The sequence below is a fragment of the Bubalus bubalis genome, chromosome 11 (genome assembly GCF_019923935.1).
Source record: "Bubalus bubalis isolate 160015118507 breed Murrah chromosome 11, NDDB_SH_1, whole genome shotgun sequence".
Classification (NCBI taxonomy): Eukaryota; Metazoa; Chordata; class Mammalia; order Artiodactyla; family Bovidae; genus Bubalus; species Bubalus bubalis.
This window is the reverse complement of record NC_059167.1, coordinates 87,816,776-87,830,686: the sequence shown is the minus strand read 5'-3', so window position 1 is coordinate 87,830,686 and position 13,911 is coordinate 87,816,776. Positions and strand designations below refer to the sequence as shown.

General features: G+C 36.7%; 1 protein-coding gene across 3 annotated transcripts in view; it reads left to right on the top strand.

Moving 5' to 3' along the window:
• PIAS1 (protein inhibitor of activated STAT 1) overlaps positions 1 to 13,304 on the top strand; it is a 126,314-nt gene extending 113,010 nt beyond the window's left edge. For 2 of the 3 annotated variants that reach the window (XM_006052079.4, XM_006052080.4), the window contains exons 10-14: positions 489 to 619; positions 1,323 to 1,503; positions 6,509 to 6,651; positions 8,628 to 8,665; positions 9,284 to 13,304. In XM_006052079.4, the coding sequence (XP_006052141.1) occupies positions 489 to 619; positions 1,323 to 1,503; positions 6,509 to 6,651; positions 8,628 to 8,665; positions 9,284 to 9,577 (787 nt within the window). In that variant the 3' untranslated portion in view covers positions 9,578 to 13,304. The remainder of the gene's footprint in view (positions 1 to 488; positions 620 to 1,322; positions 1,504 to 6,508; positions 6,652 to 8,627; positions 8,666 to 9,283) is intronic. The other variant, XM_025296264.3, reaches the window with a different exon arrangement.
• Positions 13,305 to 13,911: the final 607 nt, after the last annotated feature.

Genomic DNA, 13,911 nt, shown 5'->3' with positions numbered 1-13,911 from the left:
AAGGAGTTCTATCTTTCAGTACATATTTTGCATGTATTTCTACAGTTATCGAATAAGATGTGCTTACTGTAGGCAGTTTGGATTATGTTGAAACATTTAAAGAAAAAGAATAAATATCTTCCATGTTACCTCTCAGAGATAACCACTATTTATATACCACTCACACACAGAATTTTGTTTTTGAAATACAGAGTTTTCTTTCTTTGTCCTCTTCCCACTTACTGTGAATATTCACCACCCCCCCTCATGCTATGTTTTTTTAAATCTCTGGAAACCTCATTTTTCAGTTATGTAATATTTTCTTGCATAAACCTACCATAATATAAGTAACTTTTCCTATTTAACCAACTAGATTTTAAGAACAAATAATACCTTGTACTTTCTCATTTATACTTGTACAAAAAATAGGTCTGAATGTTTTTTGAACAGTAATTCTAATAGGTCTTAATTTAGAATGTGATATTCAAAGGACAAATTGTTTTTTATAGCTTGTTTATGGAAATCCTAAAGTACTGTACAGATTGTGATGAAATACAGTTTAAGGAGGACGGCTCTTGGGCACCTATGAGATCAAAAAAGGAAGTACAGGAAGTTTCTGCCTCTTTCAATGGAGTTGATGGTGAGTGTTAGTTTTCCAAAGGGATGGTGCAGTCTCCTTGCTCTTTTAAAGCCTGGTTTTCAATATTAAAACTCAACTTTTTTAAAGAATATTCAATAATTTATGGATAACACAATAACTCTTATTAAAAATGTTCAGAAGTAGTGAAGCTCTTTTTAAATTCACCTTTTGCAAGCTTTTAAATTTTTGTGTATGAGGTTTCAAGAGTAACATAATTTAATAAGCTTTTTTTTGGTAAAGTCATGCTTTTGAAATGGTATCCTTTTAAATTTTTAACAGACTTGATATAGGTTAGTGAATGTTCTTTTTTCATTTGCATTTTTTCTCTGGCTTCTAGTATGTTTTTGCTGTAAGAAAGCTAAAGTATTACCATAGCATTTCTCAGTGTATCAGGTAATGTACAGGTAAATGTGTAACACGTGAATTTGCTCTCAGACTGGTTTTACTGTGAGGCGGACGTAACATTTTGATTCTCTAACTCAGAATTATTAAAAAAAAAAAAAAGAAATCCTTGACAATCTATACTAGTAGTCTTGAGCTTAGAGGAGCAGAGCCACGATTGCTTTTTTCTTCTTAGGCCCCAGCAGTATAACTATAACTGATAAAGTCTAAACTATAACTGACAGACTAATCCATAGGCTGAGGGAAAAAAAGAGATATCACAGAACTTTTTTTGCCTTGTGTTTCAATTATTCCCTCCTAGGATGCTTAAGCTCCACATTAGAGCACCAAGTGGCTTCTCATCACCAGTCTTCAAATAAAAGTAAGAAAGTAGAGGTGATTGATCTAACCATAGACAGTTCATCAGATGAAGAAGAGGAAGAACCATCTGCCAAGAGAACCTGTCCTTCCCTATCTCCCACATCGCCACTAAATAATAAAGGGTAAGTGCCGAGATCTTCTTTTTTTAAAAAGTCATTGTGAAAGTTAATTTTGAAAATAGGATTAAAAGATCTGCCAAATAAAATGGTTATGCACCATTGTAAAACAGTACAGAGAATGAGTTGGATTGTTCTCAGTGTATTTCTTCAGTTCACTTCAGTTGCTCAGTCGTGTCCGACTCTTTGCGACCCCATGAACTGCAGCATGCCAGGCCTCCCTGTCCATCACCAACTCCCGGAATTCACCCAAACCCATGTCCTTTGAGCCAGTGATGCCATCCAACCATCTCATCCTCTGTCGTCCCCTTCTCCTGCCCTCAATCTTTCCCAGCATCAGGGTCTTTTCCAATGAGTCACCTCTTCACATCAGGTGGCCAAAGTATTGGAGTTTGAGCCTCAACATCAGTCCTACCAATGAAGACCCAGGACTGATCTCCTTTAGGATGGACTGGTTGGATCTGCTGGCAGTCCAGGGGACTCTCAAGTTCTCCAACACCACAGTTCAAAAGCATCAATTCTTCGGCGCTCAGCTTTCTCCGCAGTCCAACTCTTACATTCATAAGTGACCACTGGAAAAACCATAGCCTTGACTAGACAAACTTTTGTTGACAAAGTAATGTCTCTGTTTTTTAATATGCTGTCTAGGTTGATCATAACTTTCCTTCCAAGGAGAAAGCGTCTTTTAATTGCATGGCTGCAATCACCATCTGCAGTGATTTTGGATCCCAGAAAAATAAAGTCAGCCACTGTTTCCACTGTTTTCCCATCTATTTGCCAAGAAGTGATGGGACCAGAGGCCATGATTTTAGTTTTCTGAATGTTGAGCTTTAAGCCAACTTCTTCACTCTCCTCTTTCACTTTCATCATGAGGCTCTTTAGTTCTTCACTTTCTGCCATAAGGGTGGTGTCATCTGCATATCTGAGGCTATTGATATTTCTCCCGGCAATCTTGATTCCAGCTTATGCTACCTGCAGCCCAGCGTTTCTCTGCATATAAGTTAAATAAGTAGAGTGACAATATACAGCCTTGACATACTCCTTTTCCTATTTGGAACCAGTCTGTTGTTCCATGTCCAGTTCTAACTGTTGCTTCCTGACCTGCATACAAATTTCTTAAGAGGCAGATCAGGTGGTCTGGTATTCCCATCTCTTTCAGAATTTTCCACAGTTTATTGTGATCCACACAGTCAAAGGCTTTGGCATAGTCAGTAAAGCAGAAATAGATATTTTTCTGGAACTCTTGCTTTTCTTAAGGGGCTGGAATAATGCATTAAAGTGGTCACTTGGGTATGATATTCATCATACCAAAAGATGGTTCTAATACAGTGTTTCTCAAACTTGAGTATGCGTCAGAATCACCTGAAGGGCTTATTAAAACACATTGTTCTCCTGTCCCCCCATGTCTGATTCAGGAATAGGAACAGAAAATGTTTAGGATTGAGCTTGGGTCTCCTGCATTGCAGGCAGATTTTTTTTTACCGTCTGAGCCTTAATGAGTTCTCAGGTGATCCTAATGCTGGTCATAGGATTTTAAATATTTACTCAAACTAAAAAGTGTATGCTGTGAAATTAACCCTAATTTGAGTGTGTTAAGCAGAAAGCAGAGAAGTGAAAGTGAAGTCGCTCAGTCGTGTCCGACTCTTTGCGACCCCAGAGAAGTATCAGGTAAATGCTTTAAACCTGCCTCGGAATGTGCAAGACTGGCAACAAAAGTTGCCCAAGACTTATGCTGCAGTACACAGAACTTTCTGTTTTGCAGGCTCATTTCCCATACTTCCATTAGTCTCACGTCAATAATAATGTACCTTGGTTATGCCTCAGTTCACTTCATGAAACATTATTATCTGCGTTATGTAAAACACCCTGTGCTAAACGTAAGTGGTAATACAGTGAGTTAGTACAGGCCCAACCTTAAAGAGTTTAACATTTTGAAGAGGATGGTAAAATAAGTAGCGGACTCTGTAGCCATGCTCTTAAAAGACTGTTAGTCTCTTGAGACACGTCGGAGATTCTCAGCAAAGGGCGTCTTGTGTTGCTGAGGCACAGTTGTAGCACACAAAAGGTGAATCTAGAATAGATGTGACCCCTTTTAGGTATGTGTCAGGAGAGTTATGTGGCGTGATGTAATTGAATAGGAGCTATTTAGAAAATATTCCAACAAACTAGTGCCTGAAGGAAGAATTTAAGTGAGAGGAGGAAAGTCTGCAGAAAGCATTGATACAGATTTCAAGGTTTAAGAGGGAAAGCTAACACCAGACCAAGAACAGGTACTTTGATGCTTGCAGTCAGATTATTTTCAGGCTTGATATTGTTTGATGAAATAAAAAGATCTTCTATTTAAGTATATTTGTAGTTACATGAAAGTTGAAGTTTCAACATTAAAAGAGTACAATTGTGATAAATGTAGCTCCTCTCTTGTTAGAGGACTCTGGCTATTTCAGGAATCTTTATAATACAACCAAACATGTTACACAGGTTGATGTTTCTCTAGAGTAGCTTATCTCATCATACAGATGGGAATAAAGATATTAAAAGCAGTATCATTATTCTAAATGAAATGGGTATTTAAACACTAATTCTACTTTATATTCTACTTTATAAACATTCACCTCTGCTGCAGCCTACCTTGACAGCTGTTATCCAACAAGCCTGACCTTGTTATTACACCAGCTTCTTTTTAAAATCTGGGGGTGTTGTGGGGAGTCAGATTACCAAAAGCAGCATAGTTAGAACAAATACCTGTTGAATTTTGATTCTAAGATTTTATTTTAGATTTTATATTTAATATATATACTTACGGGGCTTCCCTGGTGGCTAAGATGCCTACAGTGCAGGAGACCAGGGTTCAGTCCCTGGGTCGGGAGATCCCCTGGAGAAGGAATGGCAGCCTACTCCAGTAGTCTTGCCTGGAGAATCCCATGGACAGAGGAGCCTGGTGGGCTAATTTATACTTAAATACATATTTTTAAATGGTGTGACTATACTATATTTAACATGTGCTCAGTTGCTCAGTCATATCCGACTCTTTGCGAATGCATGGACCGTAGCCCTCCAGTATGACCAAAAACACATTATTATTTTATTACGTTAAATGCCATTATAGCACTATTAAAATTTATTTCATAAATCTGGATGTATAAATATTTTGTGGATTAAGTACATCATTTTTTATATATATATAAGTTCTACTCTTTCGGATATTGATAGTAGTCATATATATGTAAACATTTTTCCTTAAAGGAAATATTTTGAGTGTTTAGAAATCTAATATTTCTTCTTTGAATTTTTGCTGTGCTGTTTCTCCAAAAATAGCTTGTTTATTATGTCTGGGAAATTACATTAGATGCATTAACTACTTCTTGAGCTTCCCAGTGACTAATTGAACCCAGATAGAGTATTTGCAAATGCCAAACCTTTCTCTATTTTCAGATTTAAAAACAAGCAACCTGAAAGCTTATGATTTTTTTTTAGAAGGATAACACCATATTCAATACCAGTGACCATTTTTCAGTAATGACTAGCCTATAAATAGAAACCTAAACCCAACATATTGGATTTGTTATTGTGCAGTGTGAAGGGGGAAATCATTTTAGAATATTATCACAAAATTGGAAGATAAAAGAGCCAGCCAGGAAATAGAAAGAAGCAAACATTAGTAAATGTAAAATATTTTGCTGTCTTCAGCCACTGAGTGTTTGGTATTCCTCCAGAAATTTCCTTTGCTCTTTGGTATACCAAGATGTTTTTCAAAGACTAGCGTTTCAACTGCTTTTGTCTCTCTTGTAATCCTTTATAATCCCTTGAGTATTGTCAGAGGAAATAGCTAATGGAAAATGGTACTTTCCGTAGATGTAAGAAGTTTAATTAAGTTTCCATTAGACAAAACAATTTTATGAGGTGGATGAGAGTATATTTTATACTTCATATCCCATTCATAAAAACAAGGTAGCACATCATAACTAGAACACTGTTCCTGGAAACCCAGCCTTGCTTGGCATCTTTAGAGAGATTCTCTACCACTGAAATTGCATCTCCATACCCCCCAGCGCTTTACATGAACTTTTAAATGCAAAAGACAGCCTCTGTCTCTCTCTGTTTTCTGTAACATATCTGTTGCCTCTTACATGCTTGGGATAGCAATATGGCCCTTATGATTTCACACAGGACTATGAGAATCCTTTTTCATTTCAAAATCATTTTAATTCTGCCTTTTTCCTTTATTACTGCCTCCGTTTTGCTTTTCATTAATTTTTGGTAAAGAAAAAAAATATTTAACTACTCAGCTACTTAAACATTTCCCTCTATTCTCCCAGAATCCCTCTCTTTGTTCTTTTTTCTTTTTCCATTTATACTATCCTCCCTTTAAAAACGCTCCATCACCTGTTCATTTTGGAGGATCTCTACTCCTTGTCTTGCAGCCTTCGTTCATTCAGCAGACCTTTTATGCAAACAGCGTTCCTCGTGACTGTGCTGGGCATTAGGTATTCCAAGATAAAGAGTACCTAGTTTTTATTCTCATAAATCTTACAAGTCTGAGGGCCAGCTGTTAACTCTTCACTGCTCAGATTGCTTCTTCATTCCCCTAGTCTTGTTCGATGTGTTTTCTTTGCAAGGATTTACCTATTCTTTTTACTTGCCAACACCTTAGTACTTATTTTTTAAAGGTTTTAGAATTTTGTCTGCTGTACTTTTCACTTACATTTCATTGAAGTGGCTCAACTATGCCTTTGGCCTGCATTCTAAAAGTATAGATGATGTTCCAAAGACAGCATGTGATTTATGAATGTTGGATACCATTGCATCCATTTCTTTTCCTTATAGCCTCTGAAAGCTGCTAATAAGTATACAAATTATTTCCTAATGATCATGGTAATCTAAATTATATATTGCTTTGCTTTTGTTTTTATTTTCAGCACATAAACTGGGACTCATTGTGAGATTCTGCCCTTTTATTAAACTCAAGTTCAACTGACTCATGAAAATTTTGCAAACCGTTTTTTTCTTCTAGCATACTAAGTCTTCCACATCAAGCATCTCCAGTGTCCCGCACCCCAAGCCTCCCTGCTGTAGACACAAGCTATATTAACACATCCCTCATCCAAGACTACAGACATCCTTTCCACATGACACCCATGCCTTATGACTTACAAGGTGAGTTACCCATTCTTATGTGTTGTCATATAGCATTATAAATGCCTTTGATCTATATAGTCTTCTTCTGGGCAAGTTTAAGAAAGATTGAAAGATCAGGGATAGAGGAGGTTGGAATCTAGGAAGGTGGAGGAATATATTCTCTGGTCATAAATAAATACAGACTCTGTTTCCTGTTAGTGCCTTCGTCAGTAGCCAGTGTTTCACTACCAGTGGTAAAAATAAAGGAATGATCTTTAGGTTTTTGTACTTCAGAGTAGTCTACAAGTGGCTTTTGAATAATTTCCAGTATGTTGCTTATGTTGCTTTGAATTTTTGTATTTATGAAAATTATTTTTTGCTCCCTGAATCTGGTTATAATGCAGCATACATTATGGGTAGCTATGTTGTATTATCTTTTAGACAATGCAGAATTGAAACATTGGAAAGTTTTAATTTTTGTTCTGGTGAACCTGGTGTCTTCTTTTAAAGTGATTTGAAATGTCATTATAATCATTTCTACAATGTATTTTGAGTTCATAATAGTCATTTATATTATCAAAAAGAATTACTGTTGTCATGTATCTTTATAATTTAATAATCTGTATATTAGCCATATAATCTAAGAACATTTTTTAAATTACAGAAAGCCATATTTTCTCATTGTAGAAAATATAATACAAAAGCACAAAATAGAAGTTTCTGTCCATCCCTTCTCTACAGTAAAATTCAGGGTCACTGGCAAGGATTTTTGGGAGCTGAGATATTTGAGTGACTTCTTAGTGAATGTTGTAAAAACCCTGTTTCAGCTCTGTCCAAGAGAACTTTCTGCAACTAGGGAGATGTAATCTGGCCAGTACAGTAGCTGCCAAGCTACATGTGGTTACTGAGCATTTAAATGTGGCTAGTGTGAGTAAAGAACAGGTTTTCGTTTTCTTTCATCTTAGTAAATTTAAATAGCCACAGTAGGTGGTTAGGAGCTACTTTGTTAGTCAGTGCAGCCCTGTTTCTCACTGCCCGTTGCCAAACTCACTGTCAAGAACCGAAGTTCTATACATTTTCAGATCTTTAAGGTATACTCTGTTCTAGTGTAGATGGTGGTAGTCGTGGTGGTTTAGTCACTAAGTCGGGTCCGAGTCTTGTGACCCCATGGACTATAGCCTGCCAGGCTCCTCTGTCCATGGGAGTTTCCAGGCAAGAAGAATGGAGTGGGATACCTGCCACACTTTGCAGGTATCCCCAAAGTGTTTGTGTTGTCATATTTTTATCTGCATCTGTGTGTTGCACTTTTCTTCAAGTTTAGATATCATAATGAGGGATTTTATTCATGTTGGTTTACTTGCTCTTCATCACATTACACACTGGGCAGTGTGGACAAGAATGTGAATTGGAAGGAGCCAGCTTACAGTGACTGCCCTACAGCCAGGGATGAGAGCTGGTCCTCCATGCCAGCAGACACTCCCTCGGATCTCTTCCCCTCTCGTGTCACTCTAGTCTCTGAGTTAGAATCCAGTACAGACAGTGGGAAGTGAATGAATTTGAGGAAGAAAATCTGTCTTACAACTTGCTTAACATCTTTTAACTTCAAACTTTCTCATCCGCAAAATGAGACCAAATATAATTGCATACCTCATGAGGTGCTTGTGTGGAGTAGGTTAGATTGAAAGGTAACTTCATGGGAGTCAGTGAGAGCATTTGGTGAAAAGTGCTGAGTCAGTTTAAGGGGTTGGTGTTTGGATTTGAATGGGGCAGCAGTGGCCCAAGTCCCATCGATGGCGTCGCCAGGAGTGCACACCATTGCTGAAACGTGGACTCCAGGCTTTGTAATCTAGAGGTGGGAGGCATCTAAAACATTCAGCTCAACTCTTCCTGTTTAAATAAAATGCTAAATGAATTTAGAATTAGCTTTTAAGATATTGTCTTTATTTTTGTAGTGTTGGGGCATTTGGGAGGCTCTTTTTTTCCCCCCCCAACTAAAATAATTTTTTCTTCTGCAGGGTTAGATTTCTTTCCTTTCTTATCAGGAGACAATCAGGTATGTTATATGAAAAAAATATTGTTCTTTTAATTCTACATTAAAATACTTAAAAGTATAATATGTAGCCAAGAGAAAGAATATAAATTCCCTTAGAAAATTCAGAGTTGTTATACTCGTTATTCTTCAGGTTTTAAAATTTTAAATAAACGTCCCTTTGTTTCAACTGTGCCTGAATATTTTAAATACAGTGTCTGGTTCCCAGTATTGTTTTATAAAGAAACAGGGCAGTGGGTCATATTGACTGACAAATTTCTTGGCCAGATATCTCCAGAAGGGGAAGTAGCCTGTCCTCTTTCCTGCATATGCCTCTTCAGGAATAGCATTATGAGAATTGCTTGCAGTACAGATTAAAACAAAAAACAATATTTTGATCCCCGTCCCCAGTTTCAGATACAAAAATGTCTCAGTGATGTGCTAATAAAAATTAAAATAAAAAAGGTCAATGATGTGATCATTACATAACACAATTTGATTTTGCAAAATGTTTTACTGAATATTTCAGAAACACCAGGTACTTAGAATATGTTAAATTTAGGACTTTGTTCTGCTGAGAGAAGAGAGTGTATTAATTTATGACTATAATTAACTTTATTTTCTTTTTTTTCTCCTCCTCAGCACTATAACACCTCCCTCCTTGCTGCAGCAGCAGCAGCAGTTTCAGATGATCAAGACCTCTTACACTCGTCTCGGTTTTTTCCATATACCTCCTCACAGATGTTTCTCGATCAGTTAAGTGCAGGAGGCAGTACTTCTCTGCCAACCACCAACGGAAGCAGTAGTGGCAGTAACAGCAGCCTTGTATCCTCCAACAGCCTAAGAGAGAGCCATGGGCACACCGTCGCGAACAGGAGCAGCACGGACACGGCAGCCATCTTTGGCATCATACCAGACATTATCTCATTGGACTGATCCCCATGCCCCTGCTGCTCCCATCCCCACCCCAGATTAAAGGAACTTGGCAGAAAGAAGAGAACTTTGTGCTATGTTTTACCTTATTCTGTTTAGAAAAGTACACAAGCGTGGTTTTTTTCCTTTTTTTAGGGAAAAAATTAAAAGAAATGTACAGAGAACAAAACTATATTTTCAGTTTTACTTTTGTATATAAATCTAAGACTGCCTGTCTGAAAAAAAAAAAAAACCCTTGTAAAAAAAACAAAAAAAAAGGAAAGAAAAGAAAAAAAAGAAAAAGAAAAAAAAAGTACCCACAAACCACCTTCGGTTCATTTTTTCTGGATTCTGAAGATTTTTTTTTCATCGTTTGTCCTATGGTTTTGGTTTTATTTTACTTCAATGGCATTATTTTATTTGCAATAACAGAAAAGGAATTGCATGTATGAAGTTTTAAATTGTGGGCTTTTCTTTGTTGTGGGGAGGGGGCCGGGGGGGATAGTTTTAATTTCCATTTTCTAAAAATGACAGACTTGGATACTCTGTGTGTGCATACTTTATTCAGCCTTAAGTTATAAGTCTCATCTGTCGCTCTGCATTCCCTGTGTATTTTCAGGACATAGCTTGTAGGTGTGTGTGTTCAGTGTGTGTGTCTGTGTGTGTTTTTCTGTCATTGCTGTTCCTTCTCCCGAGTTTGCATTCAGTTGATAAACCAGTTGCCTGCTTCTTTCAAAGTGCTTTGAAGGTCTTGAATTCACATATGAGCATCTTTATCAACTGTCCCAATTGCATGTTCGCCATCACATATTCTCTCTCAATTGCTAGATGCCCCCTGAGAATATGTTTCAGAGATTGGAGTAAAGCTGTCTGGGTAAGGAGTAGGCTTAGTCTAGTTCTTTATTCTAAATTTGGATTGCCAGTATTATGTATTTAAACCAAGTCTGTGAACACCTGCTATTTTGGCCACAGGGTAACAAATTTTCCTGTAAGATCGTCATACCAAAGTAGGAAGTAAAAATAGCATAGAAAGCCCTGTTGGGTATCATGTGCAGCTGACAGAGGTAAGGCTACATCACCTCAAAAAAAGAAAGACAGACAGTCAATTATCCTTAAAAGTAAATTCTCTTCAGAAAATAGAGTGCACCATACACGTCCGTCTGTAGAAATCTATCATCTGATAAATAATTGAAATTCAAAATGGGCTTAATCCTTATTCATTTTCATTCTCTGGTTCTGACTGTACTTATTTTTAGCCTAGTAATCTTGTTTATTTTTTTTCTTCACTTTTTAAATACAAGCATGACATAGGAAAGTCAGATTTTTTTAAGAATTCATGGATTAGTCTGATCTATCCTTACTAATAATGGAACATGTAAATATATTGGAAACTGTTTTTCAGGAAATGAGTGAGGGTTGGAGGGAAGGAAAAAGTGATTCTACTTGTGTTCCAAAATCATCGTCAGAGAAGGTATTAATGTTCTTCAGGTAATATCTGAAGGTGTCGAAAATATTTTTTATCTGATTGAAAGGTTTAGCAGATTTAACAGAAAAGCTAAAGAAGGGGCATAATGATTACCAGTTTTCCAAACTGGATTTTTATATCACAACTGTTAATATTCTCAGAGTTGTTCTCAGAGTTGATGAAGGACCACCTTTGTGTATAAAATTGTCATATTTTAAACCTTGCAGTGGTAACAAACTGACCTACTTTAATCCAGTTAGAATTCAAGATGGCTGTGTCTTCAATTGTATGATAAAATGAATGGCTTACATGGCTGTGTGGCATCTAAAAATACCTGTTTTTACAGCATCTCTCTGCCACCAAATTGTTGACTTGAATTTTGAAAAACAAGTTGGTATTGATATGTATATGTGTGTGTGTATATATGTATTTATAGACAAGTGTGTGTGAATAACAAGTGAGTTATATAGTCTTCCCTACGCATGTGTATTCCACACATACATGGCTGAGTTATAGTCACTAAACAACTTGCAATAAAAAAAAATTCATTGTCAGTTAAAACAGGAAATAGTTAAGTTTTTTAATGAATCTGGTGTTATGGTGAGTAAACACTTTAGAACTCTCATTGCCATGTTAACTTAGGCTAATATCTAATAGTATTATAATTTGTGTCTAATTCAGATTGGGATAGAAATTACTTAAATTGTAGGGAGTTGCTTCTTATTTCACATTGTAATAGGAAATGTTTCTATTAATTCAGCTTCCTGAGATAAAATGAATAGTTTTGTTTTTTTCTTTTTTGTCGTCGTTAGTGGTCTCAGAATTCTGATCAATAACTTTGTGTATGATGCTGAATTACGAACTCTTTGAATGATCCAGTTGAAAACCCGTCCCTCTACTTTCTTCAGCCCGGTTTTGGAGAGAGTCATTTTCCCTCAGTGTCTTGCGTTATACCAATCTAAGGGAAGAACAGGTAACAGGGAGAAATAAATGTCCGTCTAGTAGTTTTGGTCATGTCTCCACAGGAGCAACCACCCGTTTAGTTGTCTTTTTATTTTAGTTCATTCCACTCGAAGCAGCTTGTTCCCTTCAGTTATTAACTCTCTCAAATGTTGCAGTAGTAGTAGCTATTACTCTGTTGGTCTCATGGCCGATGTTAATCAATCAGACTTTTATGATCCATAGTAATTATTAGTGGAGTAACGCACTGCATCTTTATCTTGTAAGTTTTTCTTTTTTAAAGCACAGTTGTTTCTTTTTTCCCTAGCCAACTATCATTACCTCCCCACCCAACCCCCTACCCCGGCACAATGCTAACACTGACATGCTGTCTGTGGACAAATGACGATTCTCAGAATCTTTAGTTGAGTTACCACCATCCCCCTTGCCTTGGTCACTCATAATAGGTGTGCATATGTTTGTGTTTCTGTACAGAACTGTGGGGGTGTGTGTATACGCACACACACCTTTAGTATAATAGCTGTTTGACTAGCAGGGTTGAAGTGGCTTTTAATTACTTTGTGGGCATTATTAAACACGTTTTTAAAACTATCTGGACCTTAACCATGCCACGCTTGGTTGACTAATTTATTTTGAGCATTAAAATTTTTCTACTCCTGTTAATTTAGACATTATCACAATTCTCTATTACTGACTTAGAAAAGATATACTTAAGCTTCTGAGAAATGTGATTTCTTGGCAGATATTTCTTTGAGTCAAATGTCTGAAGCTGAATGGAAATATATCCCAATTTTAAATTACTAATTGTAGAAAGAACATTGTTTTTAAACAATTTTAAACACATAAAACACTTCAAGATCTTTAGGACTTTAAAGCACATTTGAAATTATTTTAGTAAGATTTTAGTAAGAATTTTGTTTTTTCAATACATGTTGGATTCTGTTTTTTTAATTAAAAGAAAACACAAAGCTTAGATTTCAGAAAGAGGGAGGGAGACTAGCTGGTGGTTCCAGAGTGTGCTGCTGTTAACTGTTTAATTAACAAAGGGGAAAAATGTATATAAACAGATATAAAAGTTACCATAAATTCCATGAACTTAAATCTGTGATTCATTGCCTTAAAACTTTCTCTCTTAGAATTTCCATACCGCATGCCAAACCAGTAAAATGGCTTTTAAAAATGTATAGTAGACCAATGTCAGTTTGTATAAAAGTACCAAGTGAAAATATTTATTACATGCATTGGAAAAAAAAATTGTTTACCTATTGAATGTTACCTGTTTATGTAGAGCTCTTTAGATGTAATAAAAGAAAAACCTTCAGTTAATTTGTCTTCTGTAAAGTACGCTGCTGGGTATACGAGGGGACAACCCCTAGGAGAAAAAGTGACGATGCTTTGTGCTTCCAGAGCCCCTTTGATGCAGAGATTTCAAAGCATGACAAGTAGTTCATTCTCTTGCAGCATGCTTTGAGGTAAGTCATGAATATACAGCTGTCATTCCCCTTTCTTACTGAAATATGGCTAGCTTTGTAATGAACCACAGCATTGGTTTAGCTTTGTAATGAACCACAGCATAGTTTTAAATCTGTTTAATTAATTTGCAATTTGACTGTTAAGAGCACTGTGACCTTTTTTGCAAACCATACTTGGCACTAGGTAAACCAATTTCAGGAATGAGCATGAAGCCCAGGCATGGGATCCTTGTCAGAGCCTTATCTGGGGTATATTTTTAAATTAGAACACATCCCAGGATCTCTGAATCCTACCCACTGAACACCCTTAAAACACAGAGTCAGTGGACATGAGCCCCAGGTTCTAATGGCCAGTACACACCACTTAGGTGTCTCTGGCAAGTTATACTTCAGATGCCTGTTAGACAAATGAGATTCATAAAACTTGCCTGGAAGCCATATGAGTACCACCCAGTAGCGTA